The sequence below is a fragment of the Cavia porcellus genome, unplaced genomic scaffold (assembly GCF_034190915.1).
Source record: "Cavia porcellus strain 051 isolate PalLab524CR breed Dunkin Hartley unplaced genomic scaffold, mCavPor4.1 scaffold_11, whole genome shotgun sequence".
NCBI classification, from domain to species: domain Eukaryota; kingdom Metazoa; phylum Chordata; class Mammalia; order Rodentia; family Caviidae; genus Cavia; species Cavia porcellus.
This window is the reverse complement of record NW_026947494.1, coordinates 79001062-79021128: the sequence shown is the minus strand read 5'-3', so window position 1 is coordinate 79021128 and position 20067 is coordinate 79001062. Positions and strand designations below refer to the sequence as shown.

General features: G+C 33.5%; 1 protein-coding gene across 8 annotated transcripts in view; it reads left to right on the top strand.

Annotated features, from left to right (window-relative positions):
• Window positions 1-20067, top strand: part of Sntg1 (syntrophin gamma 1) — a 774196-nt gene that overhangs the window by 593035 nt on the left and 161094 nt on the right. For all 8 annotated transcript variants that reach the window (XM_063258519.1, XM_063258518.1, XM_063258522.1 and 5 more), the window contains one exon: window positions 18161-18199. In XM_063258519.1, the coding sequence (XP_063114589.1) occupies window positions 18161-18199 (39 nt within the window). The remainder of the gene's footprint in view (window positions 1-18160; window positions 18200-20067) is intronic.

Sequence of the window (20067 nt, the reverse complement as noted above, 5' to 3'; positions counted from 1 at the left end):
AGGAAAAATGAAGTTTAAAGTAAATTTCAGTTGAATATCTAATCATCTTGAAGCATTTATTTTCTATTAATGGACGTGTTTTTTAAAGCAACATGCTGTGCTTTTACATTATTGCATGCAGGTTCAGGAACAATCAAGGTAAAAGAGCATAGGAAACAAATGGATGAAAAATATGATCTAAAATGTGAATTCTTGAAGTACAAAACCAGTTTTGGGTCTTTCCTTTGCATGGGAAGTACAGACTGTTATGAGCAGCTGCAGAGTGGATATATTGTCACACTATAATTCATCATTGAGTAAATTTATATCTATGAAGTAATGATCTCCCCAGATCATCAACATTTGTTAAAAGCATTGACAACCATCTCTGCAGAAACTGGAGGTATGTTCTTGCTTTACCAAGAGAATTAGTTCCTTGTTTTAATTTTCAAAATTGATTTCATGAGAAAATATGCTTTGCCAATCAAGGTCGGTATCATTCCCATGGATAGCATATTTCTCTAGCCATGCAATTCACTTGTACAAAAAACTTTAAGATTAAAATATTAACAGAATTAAAGAGCATTTTAAAAATATAAGACCTTCACCAAACTGCCAACATTTAAGTGAGAAAAAATGTTCATAATTGCATTTAAATTGAGAAAAAAATTAAAAGAAATCTTTGAAGTGAACTGTATTTCTGTTTTTGTCTAGGGAGATCATTTTTAAGCTCCTGGAGACAATTGAAAGACACTACAGGTTAAAATACAAATTTAAGGAACTTAAAAGTGTATGTAACTTTTAAAACAAGTGTGTTCTTCACCTTTTCCAAAGGGTTATTTGGGGATAATGTATCCCCAAATAAAACTTTTTTTAAGCCCTAATGTGCAATTAGACCAAGTTATTGGATCGACAATAAACATTCTTTAAAAGAAACTAACATTTAATAAAATGTATTTTAGAAAAGAGATATATTTTATCCCAGGATTTTTCCAAGATGGATATTATTCATAATATGTAAGCATATACTTAATTTTGGCAGGAACATAAAATGTAAATGTTGAGTGATTTGTAGAACAGTAGAATAATCATATTTTCAGTTCTTGTCCTCTTGTTTTGAAATGATGTTCAAATTATATATTCGAACTTCCAGTGGAAAGTCTCTAATGAAAAAGCCCCTATTGAATTTAAGTTAATATTTTATAATATATAATTGTATCTGCTGCATATAAAAGCTTATAAGCATTTGTTGTTTTATGCATACAACTTTATCAATAACTGATTCTTATAAGGAAATTACAACCTATATAAGACAAAATAAAGAAAAGAGTTACTGGTAAAAATATTTTACAAAATGGGAAAAACCTCAAAACTTATTTCAATGATATTCAACAAGTACTATTTTCAGTGATAAAATGTAAGATTTTAGCTATTATATTCTTATATATGCAAATATGAAGATGAATATTGTGTTGGGTATTTATTGTGTTCTTTTTCTAAAATTAGTATTAAATTCCATTTTCTGAAAGACTATTTCTATTTATACTAGAGCTACTTAACTTTGATATTTTAGGCTCCTTTCCTTTTTCAGGAAATAAAACACAAAATCCTATTTGTCTGGAGTTAGTAAAAGTTTTACTTTTTCTTTCCTCCTCTTTGTTTCCTTCTTTCTTTCTCTTTCTCTTTCTCTTTTCTTTCTTTCTTTCTTTCTTTCTTTCTTTCTTTCTTTCTTTCTTTCTTTCTCTCTTTCTTTCCCTCCCTCCCTCCCTCCTTTCTTCTTTCCTTCCTTCCTTCCTTCCTTCCTTCCTTCCTTCCTTCCTTCCTTCTTTCTTTCCATATGTAAGCACAATACATAATAGTGATATTTCCTTTTGGGAATTGTTCCATGAAGGTAACATCTCAATCATTTTGATCCCTTTACCTTCTCTCCCACTCTTACCCTTCTCTATGTCGAAAATTTCCACCTTCTTTTTTATCATTTTTATTTTATTTATTTGTTATTTATCTTTTACTTTTCTCATGTAAAAGAAACCATGTGACATTTAACTTTATTTTCTGATTTATTTCAGCTAGCATATGATTTCAGGTTCTATCCATTTTTTTGCAATGACATGATGTCTTTCTCCATTGTAAGAGAATCTTAAAATATATGTCTTAATTATCTTTTTATATCAGCAATTCAATAAAGTATGCAATACTTATGTTAGGTTTATTGCTAGTGATTTTGTAAGATTGTATATGACATATACATTAAAATTCATATTTTGTTTTATACACATTGAACACAATGATCATCTCTCTTCACATGTAGAATTAGATTTTGTTCAGGTAACACTTAATCATAAGTATTTTCCTATGACAATGATTAGATTTTAAAGTATCTACCTCTAGTGAATTACTGAATTATTTCCTACTTTTATACAATTTGTAGCTGGGTTTACAGCAAACACAAATCATTTAAAAATGTGTCATTAATATAATGATGACAGTTTTTTTGTATATTACTTAGTGTAAACATTGGTTATTACTTCTTAATTTAAGTGATCACAAAAAGAAAGAACATGAACACTTCTTTATTCTCATAAAGCCACACTGACTCCTTCTAAATGATAAAAATATTAAGGATATTAATGTATTTAATTCAGCATTTGCAAATTCAAATATTATTCAATATTTGAAAATAACTGCTTGAGATCACACTATCATTTTAACCTGTTAATTTGTGCACATCTATAATATGACATTTCATGCTCTTACATTTTTGTCAGTCTTCTTTCAAATACCTAGCTTGTTTTATTTTGCTTTGTTTTTATTAGATTTGTTTGGTACCCCATGTCTGCAGTGTTGAATTTGGCTATATGTCATATCAGACTGTGCAATTCTTCAGCTACCTAATAACCAGAGAGCAAACACTATATATTTTTTAGAATAATTCATTACAGAGTGGAGATATTAAACAATTTAGAATGTTAAAAAGTTTATTTTCTGGACTTTTATTTGTTCACTTTTTAATATTTATATATTATATATGTGTTAATTTTCCTACTAGAATATCTTTCTTTGCACTTGACTAGTCTGTAGTAAAATCAAGAGTACCTACTTTAAAACACATTCAATGATAAGAAAATAATACAGCATGATAATAAGAATTAGATGGTATTTCCTCATTCATTCGCGCATAACATCGTGAGTAACACTGCATGCCCAAATGTTCTTTAACGTTTTCTGTACTCCAAAGCTTACCATTTAAAAATTCCAAGGCTGAGGGTCTTGCATCTCTGACATACATGTTGGGTAAATCATTCCTTGCAGTTGTCTGGGGCTTTACGTTTTGATACCATTCTCTGAGGGCGCCATTTCCACTCCTATGTCCTCAGCCACTTGGATGTCGCCTGTATTGCCAGGGTTGCTCTGAAATAATGTTAGCCACATGAAAAAACGTGTCTGTCTCCTTTAATATATTCTTTAAATAATCATTCAGGACTGAACCCACTTCAATGTTCATTTCTAGAAATTTCTGGAAAACATCCCTAAACTAAGTCATCTTGTAAACATGTTTTGTTCCAGCAGTCCTGTTTCGTCTGTTTTTTAACCATCTGAATTATTGTCCCTTTCCTTCAGTTCGCATCTAGCAGTTGTCCTTATCTTTGGTTTGCAGCAGTTCGACTGTAGTAACAAAGTGTTTAGAATCTCTTCATTCTGTAGATTATTAATTTTACCTATTTAGAGATTATCAGCAATTTCACCTTATTCCACTTTCTCTGGTTTTCTTTCTGGATCTCAGTCATATGTACCCTGAAAGTGTTTAAAGTATTGGGGTTTATGTTTAAGAATTCATCTTGTGTTAACTTTTGGTTATAGTGTCTAGGATGGGTACAGATTTGTTCTTTGGTATATGGATATCAAATTTTCCTTAATTAAAAAATCTATCTTTTTCCTATTGAATGTTTTTGACTTTCATGTTGAAAATTACTTTATTTTTATATAAGACAGTTTCTTGTTGGATTCTATTTTATTAGTCTAAGAGTCCATCTTCTTACACTTGTTAAATAATGCCCATGTGAACAAAATAACTGAGAACAGCAATTTAATGGAGAGGAGGTTTATTTTGCCTATGATTTCAGGCATTTCAATCCATGATCCCTTCGTTCCGTGGTGTCTGTGCCTCTCACAAGGCAGCGTGCCATGGTGACGTCATGGTGGAAGAAGGTGGCTGAGGGAAGGCTTCTCATTTCATGGCCGGCAGAAAGCAGAGAAACAAGGTCCTTGTGGTTCATTCGCCTTTCAGAGCCCCACTTCTGAAGAGCACTGCTGTGCTGGGCATCAAGCTTTCAACACATGGGCTCTTGGGGCACACACCACACAGGAGCCAAGATGTTACTCCTGAGTAAATTTGAAATAAAAGGAAAGAGTACTGCTGTTCTGTTCTTCTCAAGAATGCTGAGCAATCTGAGATTGATTTAGAAATATATAAGAATTTTAGAATGGTTTCTTCTGTATTTTAGCAAAATCCTCATTTGGTAGTTTCTCCTAGCTATTTAAAAAATTCTATGCCATATCATAGAAAGCATATTAGTTATATAAAATAATGGCTATTGTTTTGGCATATTGGAATATTTAGATGACATACTTAAGTATTTTTACCACCCAATAGTCCTTTACTCCTTTCTCTCTTCTCCTCTGATTTCCTTCCTTGTCTCAAAAAAAAAAATCTTCTACTTTGTTGTCATCTCTTTTTTTCTGTGTATTTTATTTCATTTATGTTTTTTGTGGTCTCACATGAAATAGAAAACTTGTCGTACTTCATTTTTAGAGTCTGATTCACTTTGCTTATTGGGATGGCTTCTATATCAATCTATTTTCTTGCAAATGATATGATTTTGTCCTCCTTTCCAGTTAAGTAATCTTTTGTGTAGATATGCCTCATTTTTTTACCAGTTCATCTCGCGACAGGCAGTCTCAGTAGTATAACTAGTGGATTGCTATATCAGTGTGTCACGCTAGTATGCCATCTTTAATCCTTTTAGCAATATACCCAAGAATACTATAACTGGAGCAGATGGCATGTCAATTTTTGGAAGAGTTTCTGTACTGTTCCATAGTGGCTAAACTAGTTTACATTCTCACAGTACAGAAAGGCTCCTTTATTTAAGAATTCATGACAGCATAATTTTTTTTTGTCATTAGTGATCATTATTCTGAGTAGGGTAAGATAGAACATCAATTTAGTTGGATTTGCATTGCTGTAATGGCTAAAGAAATTGAATATTTTTATATATTTATTGAACATTTGTCCTTCTCCTGAGAAGTGTCTAATCAATTTATTTACCCATCTATAGATTTTTAGTTTTGAATGTTTTCTAACCTTTTTAGATAATGTATATAGTGGCCTCCTTTTGAAAGAGTAGTTAGCAAAGATTTTCTTCCATTCTGAAGGCATTCTCTTCACTTCACTGACTACTTTCTTTGCTGTGCGAAAGCTTTTTAATTTTACGTGCTTCCATTTGTTGATAATTACTATTATTCCCTAGGCTGTTGGGGTCACCTTCAAGAAGTCTTTGTCCATATGGTTTTAAATGTTTCCTGTCTATTTCTGTCTAGTGTTTTAAAATTCTTTTGGTAATATGGCTGTTTTATATTGAAGAAATATGGCCATTGTAACAACATTAATTCTGCTGGTCATGATCATGGGAGTTATTCTCATTGTTTAATATCTTCCTCAATTTCTTTCTTCAGAGTTCTGCAATTTTCCTTGCAGAATCCTTTACTTCTAGATTAGCTTAATTCCTCAGGTTTTTTTTTTCCTTTTTTCCTCTTCTTCCTCTTCTGAATTGAACTGTTTTCTTGATTGCTTTCTTAGTGAATAATCTTTGTATGTTAATTTTTGTATCCTACCACGTTACCACATTAGTTTATTAGATTTATAATCTCCTGGTGTAGTATTTAGGGTTTATAAATAAGGGCATGCCACAAAATACAGTCTATTCTGCCCACAGAAAAGTACAAAAGCCATCCATTCTCTTTTCCCACTCACCACAGCCAGAGAAGCTGTTGTCTACATATCACAAAATGAGTTCTCTATTTTCCTGGTCTAGGAAAGAAGGTAAGGGAAAAAAGAAAAGAAAATCCTTTGGGACATTTTAGAGAAAAACAAAAGATGTGCCAATTGGGCCTTACCTGATCTCCTCCTGGTCTGCTGCACCAAATAATATTACCCAGCTTTGAAGTACTGGGGTCTCCTTCTGGAGGTCGTTCCAAGGTTCTTCCATCTCAATGAATTTTACTTGAAAAGTGAAAGTGAAGGATAAGACGAGGGGAATATCTCTGCAGAGTGGAATTGAATGGAACAAAAGAAGGAAAAGAAGTAGATTCTGAGGAGCACAGGGCAGGCTGCCATGAGTAAAGCCATTGCAGTCAGATCCTCATGGTATCTGCATTCTTCTGTGCCATTCACAACTAATGGGAATACTCAAGAGCTTCTACATACAGAGTGCTGCTGAGTAGGTTCTAACATCCCAACATGCCTGTCTTCTTAGCCATGTTCTATCTACTATCTCACTAGGATGCTTCCCTTTGGGTCTTCTAAAGCAAGACTGATGCCATGATTGACAGAGTGTTAAGTCATATTAACTATATCAACTGTGTATGTCCTTTGCTATAACCAACTTGAATTATTATAGTCATGAAACTTTCATGAGCTCTGAGTGAAGAAATGTTGCTATAGACCATGCAAGAGAATGCAGTATGCATGCATCTTAATGTGGGACTCTGGAATCTTCTAAGATGGTCCCGGGGGTCTTTGTGCTTCTTATCTCTGCCTTCTTGTAGTAACCCTTAAGACAAAGGACAGGAAGTTGGCCCTAGGGCATTGCCTAGGTTCAGGAGAGTAGAGAGGAGTTGTCCCATAGTTCCAATTGTGTTATCTATATTAGTACTGGTTGATGATAGGTTATCAAGAGAAAAAAATCATAAAAAGATTTGATACAATGCAGTAGCAGTTCATAATTTTATTCTGTTATTTTAAGACCTACGATGTTAAAAGCATCACCAATTTTCTTTTGAAGATTCTTTTTCCATCTTGAAAACTTTAAAGAATTTGTTTCTTTTGGTTTGTCATCTATTTTTGTGATTTTTAAAATGTAACTAGCCTTTAATCTCAATGTAAAATTATTTAGCTTGTCCCATAGTGCAACAATATAAATCCTAATTATGGAATCTGTAGATCTTCATAAATTTTTGGCAACATAAAAGCATATATTGTAAATATAGGTGTCTGTATTTTATGATTACCATTGGGTTTCTGCATGTGAAATATGTATTATGTATCTGAAAATATTTGCCTGATTTCCCTGAGGCACTGCAAATTTCCTTTAAGGAGGAAATTATGACAAGAGATGCAAGTAACAGACCATCAGAGATGCCGAAGCAGGCTTGGATAAAGGCAAAACCACACAAGATTTGTACCTTTGTGCAGGCAGACTGAGTGAGACAGCCATCAGTTCTGAACAGAGAAAAGCAGGCATATAGAGATTGGTAAGGGCGATCATGTCAGTGGAGGTCGGAGGACATATCTGTGGTCAAAGTTCCCAGAATGACCAATGCAGATCTGAAGAAGTGTTACGTTTGTGTCTAGGTGGCTCCCCTAGTCCCATGCAGTCATGAGGGCTCTGAATCGAGCATTTGTGATTGTTTTGTTGTTTAGCACTGAGACTGGCCATGTGAGTGCTGCACCTGCCCACGGGCAGAGCCAACATACAATGTAAGGGTGGGAAGAAGGTGTTTTGTTTTTTTTTTTTTCCTCTTTTGCCTTGTTCACTCTTCCTGTTGGCAGCCATCAGGAACAGCTCCCCCTGTACCAATCCTCGCTGCCTTGGAGCCAGCTGAGTATGGACTGAAACCTCCAAAATTGTAAGAAATAAACCTTTACTCCCCTAATTTTGGGCATAAGGTATTTTATATCAACAACAAGAGAAAAGTGACAAAGACAAGAGGTTATCAAATGTTCTGGCACCAAGAAGATCTCTTCTTGTATCTTGTTACCTTTTTTGTGACAGTCTGTCCTCTTTGTCCAGAGACAACTAGAGCAGTTTGTGATTTCTTTTTCTTTGCTGATGGTAGCAAGCTTCCTGGGGGCTGCAGTTTGTTGAAAACTGTGTAGTCGCTGGGAAAGCGATGCACCTGTTCCAATGTGATTCCTGAGAGTAGTGTTCCAATGTGATTTATCAAAAAATAGAAATTAAAGCACTACTAAGTTTTTCCAAAAGCAAATGTGGTGTTTGCTATTTCAACAAAAATGATAGTTTATGGTTGTCTGTATGATTAGATTTGTTTTCTCATTGCTGACAAAATTGAAGGAAGACATTTATTTTGATAAAAAGCAAGACAAGATTTATTCAAAGCTAGCTCCAAGCAGATGAAACGACTTTGTCACCAAAATCAGCATTTCCGCTTTTACAGGTATGTTAGGGTATTTTATACCAAGGAATAGTGTGAGGAGGCGCTACAAGGATACAGCAGATATGATCAGGCTTGTTTTAACTTTTCTTATGGAAATGAATCCGGACTTTGACCTCAGGGTATCAGCATCTACAAATTCTGTCCATTCATCTGGAATGAGAAAGCAAGGGTGGTGGTTTATGACCTAGATCTAAGGATGTCTGGAGAAGCATGTTTCCAGAGGAAAAATATTTAACCTTTAAAATTTTATTTCTCCATGCCAGTTACATGCTTAATTTGAATAGCAAATTTTAATGAATACAATTTTAAATAAATGTGCTTCTAATCTTTCTTTCATAAGTTTTATGTTATTCGTGCATTTAAATACATTTTGGGAACAAAAGGTAAAAGAATTTCAATTGACCAAAGACCTATAGTGTCCTAAGGAATCAAAGATAATTCTAAGAATTATTCAGTACTTTGAGCATTAAGTTGTCATGATTGTAGCATAAAACAAAAGTTGACATTTGCTTAGAAATATTTAATTATACTACCTTACTCATGTAGAGCTTATATTGCTCCTGTTAAGTAATAAATTAACTCTAATTAAATTTTGCTTACTTTCGGAGATCATACTATCTTAAGTCTAGATATCTGCTTTCAAAATATACATTAGTCAGTAAATCAATTATAAATTTGAGAATAACTCTAACATCAAAATTTTTTGGAAATCAAAAGTGTTGTCAGTTTCCTCACAGATTAAGGTTTTTTCTGTTATGCTCATCTTGTAAGATGGACTTTCACAGAGAACTTACTACCTGATGAAAGCCTGTCAAATCATGTTTGTTTATCAGGCTATAATAGTTTCTTCTTTACTGAATCAACTTTATAAAGTTTTTAAGTGTCTATAAGTCTTCTTGAAAAGCAAGTAAAATGCTGAGCATTTATTTTTCCCTGTTTAGAAGTCACTTCAGTTACCTCAGATTTGTAAAAGGTGTTTGATCTAAGGAGGTTAGGCGTTTTGAAGTAAAATATTTGAAGTAAATGTCTTTTCTTCAGCTAGCAGAGGGATTAGAAGTCTATATTCTTGCTTGAGGGGGTCACATCCATGTGCCTGGTTTTTTTTCTAGTCTCCCTCACTTATTTCTGTAATTCCTTTACTTATAAATGTACTATAGGCTTAAGGATAAGTTATATTTTTTATTAAGAGGTTGGTAGAGGTTCTTGAAAAATTAAACAAATTATATCTTCTTACGCTTTTACACAGACATTGATTACATTCCCTTTTCTTGATGTAAATCAGCACTACATATGTTATTTTATTTTGGCAATATATAATGAAACTTTGATGTGTTATACTCAAAGATACATAGAATGTCCTTGTTTATGGGAAGAGTTTATAGTTGAGAAAATTATGCTATGAGAGTGCAAACTATGAAGTGTCTTGTAGTATTTGCCTGCTATGTGATGTGTGTTTGAAAAGGTATTCTGAGTATCAAGGGAACAGAAAGTTATAGAGAGTAAGAAAAAAGGATCGATCCTCAAGAGTGTTTACATAAAAAGTCCCACGTGGATGTCAAAATAATTATTGTTATCATAAATAATAAACTAAGAATAGACAGAAGGGACCTCAAGGAGAGCTGCTATTGCTGAGATCTAAAGTAGTTGCTAAAACCTCATGTTTGGAAGCCGATTGGATTATGGATACCGTCACAGAGGCCTTGTTCAGAGCCAGGGTCTGCTGGAAGGAGCTAGATCACTAGAGGCTGGTTCTGAGGAACATATGTCTCTCCCAAGATCCTCCTTTCTCTCTGCCTTCTGACTACCATGAGGAATAAACCAGGTCGAGGACAAAATCTTGTATTCAAGATGATTACTGAAACAGAGAACATTTGTTCTTGAAAATGAAAACAGTGTTGCTTCCAAGCACTCAACTGAACAAGGCTGGCTTTCTAGGTTTAAGCTTAAAGGTTAATACAAAACACTCATTGCTAAAGTTTATTTTGTTGGTAGTATTACACTGCACAAGTGTGCCAGTGAATGAAGAATAGTTTGTTTTTGTAATGGGGAGGCTGCTACAGCTCTGTAAGTTTGACACGTGAAACGCCCTTGGTCAGAGCTGTCTTCCACTGAGTTGTATTTGAAGGCTGTTGGCCTGGGTGGGTGCTTAATCAGCTGCTCTTCACCTCAGCTCTCTCCTGTGAACCCTGCACGTTTGGAACAGGAAATGTCCTCAGTAACTTCAGCCAGGGATCAATGTTTGGAAAAGAGGAATTTCAATAGGCAGGCATGGGCTCTGGGTTGCAGAGTCATGTTCAGATATACAAACTTTAATTTTCTACCTGGAAAAGGAAACAATGCTGGGTCTGCATGGGTAGTTAGTGAGAAATAATCGTCTAAGAAATCAAGCAGAGGTGAAGATATAGCTTCTGGGCTTTTCTTCTGTTCTGAATTAAGAGGCATAAGGAGTTTTATTCCTGTCAATACATTGTGTGTGGTATTAGTGTATGTCACTTGCTGTTCTTATAGAATGATGCGTTAGTCACACATACTCTACATCATTTTGCTGCTTTATAGCATAAGGATTAACAGTGTAAGTAATCGCACTCCAAAAGCAGCTAGTTTTCTTGTGTGAACTGCAAATATATGCTTTCATCTCTAAGCTTCCTGTTCACAAACTTCCCTTCTTTTGCCCAGTGTTACATGAATTTCCCAGATACTTTAATGATTGTTAGTTCTGATAAAACATAAGTAGCATTAGTTTCTAAGAAGTGTTTAACATAAAAAATAGGAAAATTTTTCATTTTTCATATTTCATAAGACCAATCTTAAAATGATACAATGGCCTTAGAAGTTTCCTGGTTTAAAATTAGTTTTATTTACAAATGTAACAATTTTTGAAATTTTGTTTTCTGAATGAATTTATTACTGAGACTATACAGCATTATCTCAGTTTATGAAATTAATTCATTCCACAGTTTTGGAGAAAATTGTCGTACTTGTGTTCATGCAAGGAAGATGCTCATGATACTGTTTGTCAGTTGATATAAAGCTCATGAATGAAAACAAAATTTTGCAGAACTCTTTTGTTTGGAACCAAATTTGTCAGGAATAGAAACATTCTTAAACTGAGATATTAGTGTATTAGATATACTTTAATACTTTACTATGTGTAATTATTCTACATTATTTCAATTTTATGATTAACGGTTTATTTAAAATCTAAATTAAAATTAGTAAATAGTTCCAATGTATCTTTCTTACTACATTTAATCTGATTTATTGATATTAAGTTTTTATGTTTATAAAATAAGTATCAAAAATTGCTGCTAGTGACTTCTATACCAACAGTTTATATAATTTTTGGTGTTCTCAAGATATGACTAAAAATATAAAAGAAGGCATACTGTGTTTAACTGGTAAGCAAAAGATACTTAAACACTAGTAATAATTTGAATGTTTTTCACATGTTCAATGGTGCAAGAGTAAAATAGATTTAATTGAAAATATATATGTAGGCCAGAGACATGACATGAAAATTTCTACAGTTCACTGTTGAAGAGCCATTGTATTAGGTATATTAAATGTAGTTTCAATTTAAAGTGAATTTAGAGGAATGTGATCACCTTGAGAAGTATCGATGTATATTTACACATACACTGCAAAAGCCTAAGAATTGTTACAAGCCTGTAAAATCTCATGAGTAATTTCAAAATGCAGATTGACAATAGGTAAAGCAAACATTTATTATTAAAAACAGTTATATTTTGGGCTTTGTTTTGATAGCATTTTAGATTTTCAACATTTTATGCAGTAGAAGAGCTTTATCAAGGAAATAGGATTGCACTGATTGAATCATTTCTTAATTATATGAGTTAGGTGGACTTTTTCAAAACTTTGAGAAAAAAAGCAGAAAAGGTATTATTATTCCTAATCTAAAAAATAAAATTGTTTACATCTTTTTTAACATGTCTTTCTGGTTCACACATCTTTTTATGTATGTATATTTCAAATACAAAAATAAATTCTGTTCATATTTATAAAGATTGAATTTGTAAGTATAGGAGTATATATAACTCCATATATACATACACACACACACACATATATATATATATATATATATATATATATTTATATACACACAATTTAAAAAGTAAACCTTATTTTTAACTGGGAACATTTTGCAAGTATGTCTTTTTTATCAGCAAATAGCATCATGAGCATTTTAAATGAATATACACTATCCCTTTTGATACATATTGGTTATTTCAGCATAATAAAGTAATTCAATATTTGTTATTGATTTTAATTGAGGCATATTTTCCATGAAATTTTTAAAATTTTAATTCAAAGAGAATAAAACAAAACAGAACAAATCAAATCAGAACAGAACAACACAAGCAACACAGTACTTAAAAACAAGAAAACAGGAAACAATGACTACCATATGATCTCTCATTTTCTTCAAAATAGCTGTCCATGGAATCATACACAATAAAATCAAACAAAACAGAGCAAAACCAATTAAAACAGAACAATGGAAGCATTAAATTACTTCAAAACAAGACAATAGGGAATGCACAATGGCCACCATAATGTCTTGTCTTTTCTTGAAAATTGACATCCATACAATCACATGTCATAAAATCAAATAAAATACAACAGAAAAAATAAAAAAAAAAAAGAATAAAAACATTATAGGACTTCAAAGCAAGATGATAGGAAATCAACAGTGGTTACCATAGTGTCTCATTTTCTTCAAAATAGCTGTCTATACTATCACACATATAAAAATCAAACAAAACAGAATAAAACCAATCTAAAGAAAAGAATGAAAGCATTATAGGACTTCAAAAGAAGATAATAAGAAACCAACAATGGGTACCATATTACATCCCATTATCTTCACAGTAGCTGCCCCAAACATCCAGGCACAATAAAATCTAACAAAATGAGACAGAATAAAACTAAATCTAACAAAATTATGAAAATGATACTAGAGTTCAAGACAAGACAATAGAAAATTAACAGTAGTTACCACCTTCCCCTCTTAGGTGTTTCACTCCTTATCATGTTTGTAATATTTATTGTGCTTTTTGGATGCAACTAACTCCTTCAGTTTTTTATGCTAGGGAGATAACTCACCCATATGATTTAAAACCAATTGGCCCATGAGCACGATTTCCAGGTACATCCATTTACCAACAAGAGCAGTGAAATTATCCCACTTTACAGCTGGGTATCTTTCCACTGCTTGAAAATACCATATTTTTCTTATCCATTGGTGGTTGATGGGCAAGTTACTCTTGCTTTTCACTGGTCTTCTGTCACATGGAACATTTTTTTTTTCTTTCCTTTAATTTCCAGTCTATGAATTTCCTTTCCACTTAAATATGTTTCTTGTATACAGCATACTAATGGATTCTTAATCCACTCTCTCTCTCTGTGTTTCTTTTTATTGGTGAATTGAGGCCATCTACATTAATGGTTACAACTGGCATGCATGGGTTCACCTCTGCTATCCTCATGCTATCCTCCTGCTGCTGGCCCTCCACTTTTCCTCTTCATTCAATTGCCTGTGCTGCTTGGTGATCCTCCTCTGCTGCTGTTCCTTGAAGCATGGTCATCTTCATCTTTTTCTCTAGAATTTCCTTTAGCACTCTCTGTAGGGTTGATTTGGTAGTAATGAATTCCTTCAGTTGTTCTTTATCATGAAAGGATCTTATTTTTCCATCAATTTTGAAAGATAGTTTTGCAGGGTATATCAAGCTGGGCTGGAAGTTGTTTTCTATCAGGATTTAAAACACTTCACTCCAAACTCTTCTTGACTTGATAATTTGTGGAGCCAAGTCTGCCATGATTCTGGTTGGTTTTCCTTTGTAGACATGTTTCTTTTCTCTAACAGCTTTTAATATTCCGTTACTGTGGTGAATTTATAATATGTTTGGGTGTAGATTTACTTTGGTTATGGCTAGTTGGAGCTCTGTATGCCTCACTTATCCATTTGCTAGATTCTTACCCCAAATTTGAGTTTTCTATTGCTACTTCTATAAATAGACTTTTTATTGCATTTGTGTTGACCCTGGCTACTTTGTTGATACCTATCACTCTTAAACTATTTTCTTTGCATAGTCTTGCAGTCATTGAATTGTTAATTCCTGGTTCCTTGTTATTTTTAAGAGATCTTTTCTTACATGATTACTAGCTAAAATCCTGTTTTCAATGTCCGAAAATCTATCTTCAGTCTCTTGTAAGTGGTTTTGCCAGCTTTGGATTGACTTTTTAATTTCCTAGATATCTCTTTGAATGTTACATACATTACAGTTCCTTTCTATATTATTTATTCAAGGTTTCCATCATTTCCTATGCTTCACTTTTTAAAACCTATTCTTCTTTAAATACGCTCAGCAATCCTTTCATTATACTTGACATTATTTTTTATTTAATTGCTTTTACCATCCCACGAAGTTGTTTCTTTACTTCAGTTGCTATCCTGTCAGAGATTCGAGGTATGTGACTTCTATTATCTTCCATGACTGTATCTCCCAGACTTACTCCATGTGGGCTGGAGTCTGAGATTGCCTTTTACTCCTTCATCTTGACATTCTCTTGGATTCCTCCTAACAAGCCATTTGTGAGGTCCCAGGCATTTCACATGTTGGCTTTCCCTCCATACTACAGGTGAATGGGTCAGGCACCTGGTTTTGACCACAGGTGCCCAGGAAGGTAGCAGGGCATGCGGCAGCCTTCTCCAGACCCTTACAGCTACACTGGGACTTTCCATACAGTACCACTGGGACTTCCAGTGGCCAGGGGTGCATGGTGATGAGGCTGATTCTTCTCTCAGCCTGTGTGTCTAACACCAGGATTCCTTTCATAGCGGCAGGGACACAGGATGTGTTTGTCTGTGGGTGCTGGCTGCCTGAATGAAGCAAGGGTCTCCAAAGATGGTACATGGGTACACAGGGGTTATCTAACTGTGTCTCCCTGCCTGTGCTGTTTGACACAGGAAGCAAGCCTTGTGGTGGTGGTGGCCAGCAGACACAAGTAAATCTGGCTAGGTCTCCCTGCCTGGCTGGCTGCCCACATGAAGCAAGCATTCCAAAGATGGTGGCTGGCAAGCAGAGATGCAAGTTTTAAGCAATATGTGTAGGTTAACATGTTAGAATGCTGAGAATTGTTGCAATGAGAGATTTCAATTTTTTTCTTAATTTTTTTATTTTAAAATATTATTGTAGTCACTAGAAAATGGAATAATCTATACTGCTCTACTCCATTTGCTATAGAAAATGTTAGAATTATGTTTAAGTGAATTTGAATGTGTTTGAATTTAAAATCCTAACAAGTGAAAGCTTCATGAACTATGTTTCCTTTCCTTGCTGCCAAAATGCATCAGGGCAAACAGTTCTTTATACTGTGGATATCATGAACCACATCTTCACTGCCATATTCCATTGTTGCAGTAGTCTGGTTGCCTGTGTTTACATGAATAAGCATGATGAGGAGAACACTTTACTCCAGTTCAATTTAAAACATGAAAAACAGCAAAATGAAAACCCAACTTGAACATGGTGATACATGCTTTGAATTCCATCGCTCTGATTGGCTCAGGCCAGAGGATTAGAAAGTCTGCACTCGGTCCAGACACATGAAGATCAGCTAGGATGGGCAATGAGGAACTTCAGTCTCAGGAAATAATAAAACTAAATAAAAATAAAATAATAAAAAAAAGAAGCAGTGTATGAAATTGAAAGCTGTGGTGACATCACTTGAATTGGATAAGTACAACTTACCTGTAATGCACGTCACTTCTTCAGCACTTTACTATCACTAATGAAGTGCACCTTTTTTATTACTATATTTGTCATATGTTACAAAAACCTAAAAATAATTCCTAAAGAGAATTTCATGGGCTTCCAAACATTCCTTTTCTAACACACAAATTACTAGTTTTTGAAGGTTGTTGGTATTCGAGTTGTTGGGATAACTCACTGTTTATTCACTTTGCTGTTATTAATATACACTTTCTTTAGCTTCCCATATGTTTGCTTCTATATTGTTGTAATAATTAAGGAGTGGTAGGAAATATGCAATATGTTTTTTTTTCTTTCACTAGTATTAGTGTTATTTAATACCTTTGCAGTAAATGAGGATGAAGATGGTAGGATTCAGATATTACTATTTGATCACGCTACTCTGAATGAAGTACTAAAAACCTGTAAAACAAACGCGCAATAAAGAACACATACAATGTAACAGCTCTTTATAGGTAAATATAGCAGATGGTCTAAGAAACATCCACTGGGTGAATCCAGTAGACCACAGACTCTGATTAGGGTGGTGCCATTAGCAGCAGGTGTTCACTGTGTCAGTGTTTCTGTCATTCCAAGGCCTGTCTGCACTGCTGAATTTCAAGATTTTACAAAGCATTATTCAAAATGTTATTAAGACCAAGATAATAAAATTTTACAAAACTGGGCAGTATACTATTAAAACAAAGGCCCATATAAAATATTAAATTTAATAATCACAACAATCTATAAGTTAGTAAAAGATACAGTTCCATAATTAATATAGATTTGATCAATTTATAAATGAGGTTAGGAATCAGCACTTCATATCTCTTTGTTTTAGTTTAGGGTACCATAAGTTTTAGGAATCTTTACCAGATTCCTACTACAGTGAAAAAAATTATAATAATTTTAACATGGTTTCTGTACATGTATGTTTTTAAATTTTCTGTTAGTTTTAATTAAATGGCAACTATCTTGAAAACAAGTCAGTATTTACAGATGACCATTTGATTATTTTACAAATTTGTGCCCTGTATCCATGAGACTGCCTGTTATGTCACATGTATAAGGAAGAAAGGGGGATAAAAAAGAAAAAATAACTAAATCCATAAAACATTGCGTAAGTGAAAGTATTCTGATATGTCTTAATATTTTGAATTGGTATTAATTTCATTTATTAACCAATGGAAAATAATAACTGGCTTTAATTAGCAAAATCATGTTGAAGAAAGACTTTCTGTCTTGTAAGTTCATTTATCTAACCATAATATTCATTTCTTTTTGAAGTTTGTTTCATGACATACCTACAGAGAAAATGTTTCTCTAAAGATTTGCTTCAAATTTTTATAAATTGTCAGTCATTATATTGCTTTAAGTAAACGTAATGCTATGTTTGTGATTGTAACTGAAAGTATTTCAAAATCTATGCTTTATCTTTCAATGTTTAACTATTCCATTTCCTATGCTCTCTTGAGTGTTGAAACTATATGTCATATAATTTCCAAGTTGAAAACCAAAATTACAGAAAATTAAGCTGTAAATTCTTGTTTAGCGTTTAGCATTGTAAGGAACAGGCTGGTTTCTCACAAATAAAAATTATATCAAATAAAAATCTTTTTGAAAATGTGTAAGTATGATATTTAGGGTAATTATAAAGGCCAATTAAGTAATGGGTGTTATAAATGCTGAAATTAGAGTGTCAACAGAATATTATTGTATATTAACGTGCCAAAAAGAAAGCCTTATAAAAATTTGGGTTCTCAGCTGGGTGTGGTGTCACACTTCTGTAATCCTGGCTGTTAGGCTGAGGCAGGAATGTTGCTGTGATTTTGAGGCCAGCCTGAGCTACATAGAAAGACCCTGTCTCAAATTAAATTTTATATATATATATGGTTATTGTACTATCTGATTCTTGTTATTCTCACTTTTTCATTTATTTATCATTTCAGATAAAAAAAATCAACAGAAATTTTCCTGTTAACCAGCAGGTAAGATCAAGTAATGCTTGAAAGATCTAATATTATATTTCTTTAACTGTATCGTTTTATAAAATCTAGTCTTGATATTATCTGAATTTTATTCAGAAATATTTAATAATATCATGTACCCTCTTCAGAGAAAAATATAAAGGAATTTGTTGATGCTCTAGCTGCTTGTCTTATCACATTAAAGAGTGGGCTTCACATATTTTTCAAAGTAAACTAGGATGAAACACATTTTTTGAGTAATAATTATATTATTTGTGTACAACTTTGAGGAACTTGAGTACAGTGTTCATAGGATATAATACCCTAACTATTGAAATATATATTTAAAACAACTACAAAGTTCAAGGTAAATTTGCAATGTATAGATAGTATTTCAGTTTGAATCTAATTTAACTGAGTGGAAGTAATATTTGATTACTCAGTTTAATAACCTTATTTCTCTTGACAGCCCCATTGATTTTCAGCTTTGTCTAAAATGTATTTATAAAACATTTTTATAAATGGTACATGAATTGCTAAATCAATTTCAAACACTAATGCTTTTAATTCCCCTTCAATTTCTAAAAAATAAGTTACCTTTTTATCTACCCTTTGGTTTCCTTGTCGGTAGCATTTGTATAAGGGAAACTTTTTTAAGTTTACTTTTCAGGACTAAATAATAAACATATGCATGTCTTCACTGTATGCTACTATTGTTGATAGTGATGCTAAATGTTTTTAACTTGTTCTTTGGAATACAGAACTTATGTTTTTAGAATTTATGTCATTAATGATGTTGCTAGACAACGAGAGCAAAAGCCATGTATAACTGGCATTCCCATGGGAAAATCTCAGAACCAGAGAATGTGACGTGCCCGCAGTGCTCTGGTCTCCTCTTATTTCATCTCTGACAATCTCATCTTTTCTGCATGAGAGTTGCTGTCCTGAGACTAGATGGTAATTTGGATTGGAAGCAGAAATTGGAGAAGTGTATGCCTTGACACACAATACAACAAGCTCTGGTTGTGTTTAAGGTCCTTGTTTACAGTGCTAAGCTGATCCAGAGGTATAGCTCAGAGTACTTGAGTTAGCAGTTCTGTGAGAATACTTCAGCAGCTCCATGTGTGTCTCTGGTCTTGTGCCTGGTGACAGTAATTTGGGAAGATCACAGGTGACATTTGAGAACTACTATGTCATGACTTTCTAGGGCTCCAGCACAGTGGAAGTGCTGTTAATGAGAAATTACTCAAAGGAAGAAAGACATCAGGCATTATAAAGTTTGTAATGCCCACCAGAAGACTTGGCTGTTTCATTGTCCGATATTAAAAGAATAGAAATTATAAGTTTTGTGAATTGTTGCCAAAAAGAAAAGTGATGGGTGGTTTTGGATCTAACAGTGACTCTAAGATCTATGTCATACTCTTCCTTACTCTTTCTAACATCAACATGAAAAGTATTAATAATTGTTATAATGTACTTTCCCTTGAGAATTTTGGAGCCATGATTGCACAACTATTCTTTACTTAATGGAAATTACATAATAACACTTCTTATTGTTAAATAAAAAATCTGAAATACAATGCAATGTTTGGGTTTGGGTAAGAGACAATCCATGAGTTAGGAAATAGGAAGCTGAGAAGAGTTTCAGTGTTCCAAGGACACAGCGTCAAAGCAAGTACTTGTGAAAAGAAACGCAGATAGAATATGGAGAAATTGGTTACAATGATACAGTTAAGGTTATTTTGTCTGTCCTATTGGCAAGTCACTAGATAATGTGAAAAAAGATGTAGCCAAGAGTTTGAACCCTGAAAACCCCTTGGTCACATATCAGCTGTATCAGCTGTTTTCATGGCAGGAGCAAGTTCAAGAGGGAGCGATAACAAGACAGA